The sequence below is a fragment of the Gadus morhua genome, chromosome 8, assembly GCF_902167405.1.
Source record: "Gadus morhua chromosome 8, gadMor3.0, whole genome shotgun sequence".
NCBI lineage: Eukaryota > Metazoa > Chordata > Actinopteri > Gadiformes > Gadidae > Gadus > Gadus morhua.
The window spans coordinates 19,785,315-19,793,417 of NC_044055.1; the positions used below are offsets into that span (position 1 = coordinate 19,785,315).

Below are 8,103 nucleotides of genomic sequence, written 5' to 3' on the forward strand. Positions count from 1 at the left end.
CGAAAATGAAAAAAATTGCTCAAACCAATCCATTGTCACGCAACGTTTTCCAGCAACAAATCTCGATCCGAATCGCCCCCGCTGTAGAATCCGCCCGCGGGCGATTCATCCAGCGATCACGGAGCCAGGCTCTCGTGCTTCTGCAGAGAGCCTCGCGGATGAAATGGCAGCAGCAGCAGCAGTCAGTCAGACAGGAAGCAGGAGGACTAATTCCATAACAAAACATCTGCTGTGCTAGATCTGACAGACGGCAGGGGCGGGGCCTCGCGGACTTAGCTCCGCCGCGGGGGGTTGCTGCACTTTCTGGTGGAGGAGAACTAACGACGGCAACGCTCTGAAGCAGGATCAATATTAACCAGGAACACTCGCAGGACTTCAAATGTTTCTTTGCTTTATACCAAAAATAATAGATATGAGTAAAGAATCACAGGAGGATTCTGAAATAATGATGCCAATTTGGTCCGCGCGTTGCTCTGCCGATACGGGGGTTTGGCAGGTGGAGCGTGGGCGGGGTGGAGACGGTCACAGAATCCCCTCGCTCCGTCGTGACTCACCACTGTGACTAACCACTGACTGTAATACCTGAGTTTTAGGGCTTCTGATTTTCCATTTTCATCTCCCCCCCAAGAAACGGCAAACTGCCAAGTAAGTGCGAGCTGACCTAGATGGTTTGTCTTGAGTCTGTGGCTTCCTGTATCACAACTATCTTAATGGGCTCCCGAAGAAGCCCGAGCCGGCAGATTTATTGTCTTTGATCGCCTTATCCCCTCTTAGCCTTAACACGGATCATTTCAAAAGCTTTAGAATTCCTTAACATGAGCCCAAAGGCCCGCCTGGTACCCGCTGCACACACCGCCGGCTGAGGCGGGCCTTTAAGGCGCTGCTTACCGGGGGTCTGGAAGTTGATGCGTCTCATCTCCACGGGGTCGGTGGGGTGGTGGGCCATCATCTCTGCGTTGCTCAACAGGCTCTTCGTGCCGGGCTCAGAGTCCTTGCGTTTGCTTCTCAGGGACCAATTAGCCAAATATCCAAATACCACATTGAAGCAAGGAGAGGGAGAGAAGCAGACTAAGTAATGACATACCATCGCCATGCCAACTGATTTGAATCCGCAGGGTGTTTGTTGGCGTATTATTCCAGGAGCCTTGTGTGTGTCCGCTCTCTAAGATAAGGTATCTGCTAATTGTTCTGGGCTGAAATAACAACAGACTTGACATTTGCTTAATCTTACCTGTCAGGCTTGCTGCTTCCAATGCAATGAGCGCAGGCACACCAAATAATTAGAAGCAGAGGAGGAAAAGGGAAGAACACATTGTTAGAAAAGACACATTGTTTGAGTGGGGAAAAAAAAATCAATATTAACGCATTAGTATTCAAATGCTTGATGGCTCTGGGCACATCACACATGCATATGTCAGGGTCAGAATGTTTGATAACTGCTCGAACAGACTGGGACGACTACTGAATTTATCATAATCCAAACGCACGGTTCTCGAAAGGTTGAGCACGGAATGAATATAAGAACCGTGGAATCAAACGGCAACCTTTTGAGGAAGGATCACACAAAAAGGCGTCTATTTTGGAATTTACCAAATTGATCATCCTATTTAGCAGGTGCTTTTATCATCCGATAAACAGTGTGTGAATAGCGGCGGGATCCTAACGTACATCCTCCTCATGTAATGAACCTATATGCATTTGACCCACTTCTTGTAGAGGAGTATAGCGATGACGATGCAGATGATGAAGACCACCGCCAGGACGGGTCCCACCACCCAGATCAGACCGTCCCCGGCGTCCAAGGGTTGAGGGTCCGAGTCCGGGGCGATCACAGGGTCAGTGTAGGGACTGGCTACGTACATCTTCTGAAATCACACACAATGTTCACATGCTTGACAAAGGAGGGGCAGATGACAAGTCCAGAGACGACACTGCATCACGTGTGTCTATGCAGTATATCTGTATTGTTTTATGGTTGTTTGCCCATTCTAATTTAAATCCCCATAAAGCAAACCCGGGCAAGGCATCGCTACCAATAAACGTAAGAAGGCGTCACTCTTTATTAGCATGCGCGACGCAAACGCAGGGTTTTATTGCCTTTTTGTTCGGCCCTGGTTTGACTGACATGTGTTTTATTGTTTTAGCAGCAGGGCCGATTGATTGTAATGTTTAGTGACAAGGTTCAGACAACTAAGACATTACGTGTCGAAGGAGGGAAGGGGAAGAGGGAGAAGGAGTGAGGGAACGAGGACGAGAATTAGAGAGAGTTCTGGAGTTTGTACGTCGCAGCGTCACATTGAAACGACTGCCGCCATTTTGGGAGCATTGGAATGCTAGCTATTCAATTTTTTTTGGTCATTGTTTCTTAATTAATCCTGAAATGATGTCCCAATAAGGGGAGACATTGTTGGTTTTGAAACAGCCACAGTGTTTCTCATGCGAGACGCGGCAGAACAACGTTTTCATTAGCCACGGTTCCGGTATATTAACGTTGATTTAGGAGCCACACGAGTCCTCTCCACATGACGAAGTATCAGCGACACAAACTCCCATGATGCACTCTGAAGTTCAAGCCCTGTTCGGAGACCACGAGAGACGTCGGCGCGGCCCCCCCTACCCCGGTGGTGGCGTTGAGCTCGGCCAGGATGAAGAAGACGTACTCCTGGCCCGGCTCCAGGGCCCGGTTCTCGAAGCCGCCGTAGTCCAGCTGGTCCCCCAGGGTGAAGAAGGCGGGCAGGGTGCCCGGCGTGAACCGGGCGGTGATGTACGCCCTCCGGAGGTCCACCTGCTTCTGCTGCCGCGTGTCCCGCTGCCGCTGACTGATGTCTTTGAGAAGCTGCGGAGAGAGGCGGAGAGAGGCGGGGAGGAGAGGGGGGAGGAGGGGGAGAGACGGGGGAGAGACGACCATGTTCGTTCGCTGTGATTTATGGCGCGCCGGGCTGACATTTAAGCGTTTCCACAGAGTCCAAAGATTTCCAACAGAACCGAGTTCTCATGGCCTTTCTTTATTTCTCTTTGTAGAATGAATAGGCTTCAGCGGCTGTTTGGCACTGCGTTCCTACCTCCTCCAGGTCCATTTCATCGGGGCTCTTAAGGTGTTTGATGGCGCCTTTGGCTCTCCTCAGTGGCACCACCACCACGTACACGTTCCTTCAAGCACAAGGGGAAAAACAAATGTCGCTATCTCCGCCGTACATATACATGATGGACACCTAACCGGCTCTCTCTTGAGCATTTCACGACAAAACATTTCCCCTCGAAATTCTAAGTAAAGTTACGATTTTGACATCCATTGCGATCTCCGGCCAGGGGGCGTGTCAATGTGGGGGCGTGTCCATGGGGGGGGGGGGGGGCTTACTTGACGGGCGTGCGGGTCTCCAGAGAGGGCAGGATGATGGTGACGGTGGTCTCCGAGTCGCGGGTGTGGTCCACCTCGGGCCGGCGGATGGTGATGGGCGGGGAGGTCTTGGCGTTGATGCGGTGGCGCAGGCCCCCCATGTTGCCCTCCGGGGAGGTGATCTTGAAGTCGTAGCTGGTGTCGGGCTGCAGGTTGGGGATCACCGCCTTCCGGAGCCGCGCGTCCACCTCCATCTTCTGCCGGTTGTACTCCACCTGGATACCGGAAGGGGGAGAGGTGCCGGTCAGCCTCTCAGGGTTCACATGCTGCGCTACATGCGGTGAACGTACTGCAGGGGTAGGGTTGATGCTAGCACTGGACTGACTGTTTGTAAGAAAAAGGGCTTGTCTGCTTTGTATACGATGCATGTCTTGTGACTCTTCCCAAAGCCGTGCCCCAACTTAGCTAGAGTCTAGAGTGTTACACTGTTTTATCATTTACTATTTTTAAGCATTAAACATCTTGACTTAAACAGATGTGGTTCTTTATACTAGTATTTCTTGTTACTACAGAGCGTCTTGTGAATCCTAGGCACGTGTGATTGAATCCTCTGCTCATTCTGTGCCGTGCACCTGAATGTCCCTCCCGGGATTAGTAAAGTGTTACCCTGTAAAGACAGGTTGTCACATTTCAATGCATAAATATACTGTATATACCGTCATGTACCAGTGAATAGACCTACAGTAAAGCGATAGGGATAGGTGCTCTCTGGAAACTCCCAGGTCAGAAGAACGCTGGTCTTTGTGGCTAAATTGACGGAGAAGTTCCTCGGCACATCTGAGGAAAAAGAAAAAAAGCCCCCCAAAACCGAAAGTCAGAACGGCCTTTAAACCAAGCGTCTTCAATTCAACAGTCTCTCCGTGTGGTCCATCTGCAGACCTGTGAAAACCGAGGGAGGAGTACATGCTGGTCAGCTCTGTCACGGGGGAAGAGAACACACAAGAATGTCAGGAGGATGAAGGGAAGGAGGGGGGGGTGGGGGGGGGGACGCAGAGTCGTGGATGGCGCACAGTCGGACGCACGCACAGGATTGGAGGAATGTGACATGACACATTCTCTGATGAAGCGTGTTCCGTGAGAGGTTGGGTCACACAAGTCAAACGGTTAGCGCGAAAGGGTTTGAGTTTTGGATTCTCGCTGTGGCTGTGGAGGTCAATCGGATGCAAAAAGAAATAGGAAAATAATCATACCTTGAGATGCAGCAGCGTGTGCTGTTTCCAGCTCATTTTTTAGCCCTTGACTTTACTTACCCCGCGGGTGTTTCGGGCGCTACATCCATCCCCTTGCTCTGACTCTTTTACCTGAGGGAATGTGATAAGCAGTGCTCCCGAGGCAAACACCCATAAGCATTCAGCCTGCTTCCACTGGTGGTGAAGGGTAGGTGATGAAGGTGTTGGTAAGTGAGTGACTAGAGGAGGTTGAGGAGGGGAAAGCGCAGCTGTGCTCCTTTGGACTGTATAGCACTCCGCCTTGGTGCCAGCCAGAGGTGGGGTGGGGGTGGGGGGGGGGGGGGGGGCCAGCCTGTAAGAACCGGCCCAGAGTTATGTTACTATTCTCCCCGGCGGGGGGGGGGGGGGGCAATGTTAGCGTCACAGTGGGAGGAAGTGAAACCGCCGACCAGGAACGGTGCTCAAACAAGGTGGAGGGGGAGGGGGGTGCGGGAGATCTCTCGCCTTAGGCCCAGCCCCTACCTGTCTCAAAGGCCAGGGTTCGGCACACCAGCGGCGGGCTGAGCGGGCCCGCCCCCGCCTTGGTGTGGGCCCTGAGCTGGAGCTCATAGGCTGAGCTGTGGTTAAGGCCGAGGATGGTGTACTCAGACTCGGAGGCGGGGATAGACACTTGGTACAGGGGGGCGGCGGCGGCGGCACCGGGGCTAGGCGTCGCAGTGCCGCCAGCCCCCACTATCGAGCCAGGCACGGCGGTGGAGCCGGCCGAGGCCACGGACGACGGCCTGGCCAGCTCTTCGGCCTCTCTGTAGGCCAAGGTGTACTCTGTGATGGCTCCGCGCCGCTCCTCCGGGGGAGGGGGCAGCCAGGAGAGCTGGAGGGAGCAGCAGGTGGCGTTCACAGAGTCCCCTATTCTGGGGAATCCCGACGGCGGGTACTCGGGGATTTGGATCTCCTGACGCACTCCCTGTCCGTAGCCCGCCCGGCTCCGGGCGGAGAGGAGGAAGACGTAGGTGGAGCCCTCGCGGAGGCCCTTCCGCACCGTGTAGGTCCGGTTCTGGGCGGTGAGGTCCAGCGGGGCGCCGAGGGACGAGTTCTTCGGCCCAAACTGCAGGCGGTACCCCAGGACTTCAACCGGTGGCCCCTGGGAGGCGGAGCCCGTCTCTGGGTCCCCCGGGGGGGCCGCCCACCGAGCCACCACGGCGGGGCCCGCCTCTGGACGCAGCCACAGGGACGGGGGGCCGGGGACTGCAGACAAGGTGGAAAAACACGCAGAAAACCAATCATGGCTGTTGATATCTGAAAGCATCGTTGCCATTGTGCTGAGAATAAAGCCTCCACTTGAAGTGGTTTGCATGTGAATTTGCATTGCATGGTTTTTAATTCATGTGCGTGATTGCCATTGTAAAAGGGTAGTTGAGTGTGAGAAGCGCTATCAAAATTAAACGTGTGATACATTTTAATTCATTTGAATAAAATTGTTTTCTGTTTTATTGTCCATTGGTTTTCTGCTTATTAGGGATAACAAGGCTTCTGGCGTAGCTAACTGAAAGATCCATTCCTGTGTGTGTGTGTGTGTGTGTGTGTGTGTGTGTGTGTGGTGTGTGTGTGGTGTGTGTGTAGATGAGTTTTGTGTGTGTGTGCGTGTGTGTGTGTGTGTGTATGTGCGTGTGTGTGTGTGTGTGTGTGTGTGTGTGTGTGAGAGAGTGTGTGTGTGTGCGTGCGTATGTGAGTGTGTTTGTGTGTGTCTGTGTGTGTGTGTGTGTGTGTGTGTGTTCCTGTGTGTGTACTAAATCATGTGCAGTGAACTGTGCACGCGCCATATGCTCACCTCTCCCTGGGGTCGGAACCAGCTTGGCTTTGCTGTGGGTCCCGTCCCCTTTGGTGGTGTAAGCAGCCACGGAGACAGAGTACAGAGTCTCTGCTCGCAGCCCCCCCAAAATCATTTCCTATCGGCAACACACAACCACAACACAACCATCAAACCCCCGGGACGACAACAAGGAGTTGTAAGTAGCATAAGTCGCATTATGCCAAAAAAGAGAAACGACTGGGTACGCGTGTGGTAATGTAATTGCCGCACTGTGAGAATTCCTTAATGGGATGTTTATGTAACATTCACTTGATGTCAAGTCATATTTCATGTCATATACGAGGGCGGGTATTCCTGCACTCACATACTGAGTGGAGTCATCCGCCTCCATCTTGTCCCAGAGACAGGAAACATCCGGAAGGCATTGGCAACAAAGAGAGCAATTGGGAAACACGAGTCAAAAGACAGAAAAAAAAAACAGCCAGACGAGACTGAGCTTAATGCGGTTCCAGACATTAGCCTCTAGCAGCGCGGCTATGCATCATTCAGAAGGATAACAAGCAGCACTATATTCCTTCTCCCCGACCGGCGGGGTCTCACCTGGGCGTCGTCCAGCAGCAGGTCTTTGATGCGGGGCAGGGTCCGCGACTCCCCCCCCTCCACACGGCTGTAGTGCACCTGGTACCCGCGGATCTGACCCTGCTGTAACCGCGGCAACACCGATCGCCAGCCCACTCTAAATGCTGAGGAGTTGAGCGGCTTGACATCTATCTGACGTGGGGCTGCCCCGGGCACTGAACACACACACACGACACACACACATTAATGGATACAAACACACACATACACACACACACACATTAATGGATGCACACACCACACACACACCACACACACACACACACACACACACCACACACACACACACACACACACACACACACACACACACACACAACCATGCGCAGACATAAACACACACCCACACAAGCACCGATGCTTGGACAAACACACACCACACACACACACACAAACACACATGCTAGACACACACACACACACACACACACACACACACACACCCACACACACACACACACGCACACACGCACACACACAACCACACAATCAAACAAACGCACACACAAAGAAGCACACAAATAGAAACACACACACACACTTAATCCACTGACCTATTAGAAAATCTATACTATAAAGGTCAATGCGGTGCCGCCCTCCGCCCCCTGTGCCCCCCCCCGCCCCGCTGCATACGTACCGTCCTCGGCGGTCCTGCAGAGCAGCGGGGGGCTCCGGGGCCCCTCCCCGTCGGAGGACGGCCCCGAGGCCAGGGACACGTTGTACCAGCTCCACTTCCTCAGCCCCGTCACCAGCGCCTGGCCCGCGTCCGGGGCCACCTCCAAGCCTCTGGGGCCCCGGGCCCCTGGGCAGAGCCTCCCTCCCCGACTCGCCTGGCAGCGGCCAGTAGCTCAGCTCGTAGCGCGCCGCGCCGCCCCCCGCCCCCCCCGGCGGAGGCGGTCCACCTGACCCTCAGGGAGGTGGAGCTGGCGCTCTCACAGGACACGCCCTCGGGTGCAGCCCCGGGCTCTGATTGGACAGGGGGCAGGGAGGGCAGTTGGCAGGGGGTTACGGGGGAGCCCTGAACAGAACAGGGGTCTGGTGTCGGGGGGGGGGGGGGGGGGGGGGGGGGGGGGGGGGGGGGGGGGGGG

At 54.3% G+C, this 8,103-nt stretch overlaps 1 protein-coding gene across 1 annotated transcript in view; it reads right to left on the reverse strand.

Annotated features, from left to right (window-relative positions):
• Nucleotides 1–8,103, reverse strand: part of LOC115548669 (receptor-type tyrosine-protein phosphatase S-like) — a 68,664-nt gene that overhangs the window by 14,213 nt on the left and 46,348 nt on the right. The window contains 14 exon segments of the mRNA XM_030363433.1: nt 889–1,013; nt 1,232–1,246; nt 1,708–1,865; nt 2,618–2,836; nt 3,063–3,150; nt 3,359–3,612; nt 4,080–4,174; nt 5,089–5,270; nt 5,358–5,811; nt 6,395–6,512; nt 6,741–6,767; nt 6,977–7,170; nt 7,653–7,796; nt 7,799–8,050. Of these exon segments, the coding sequence (XP_030219293.1) occupies nt 889–1,013; nt 1,232–1,246; nt 1,708–1,865; nt 2,618–2,836; nt 3,063–3,150; nt 3,359–3,612; nt 4,080–4,174; nt 5,089–5,270; nt 5,358–5,811; nt 6,395–6,512; nt 6,741–6,767; nt 6,977–7,170; nt 7,653–7,796; nt 7,799–8,050 (2,325 nt within the window).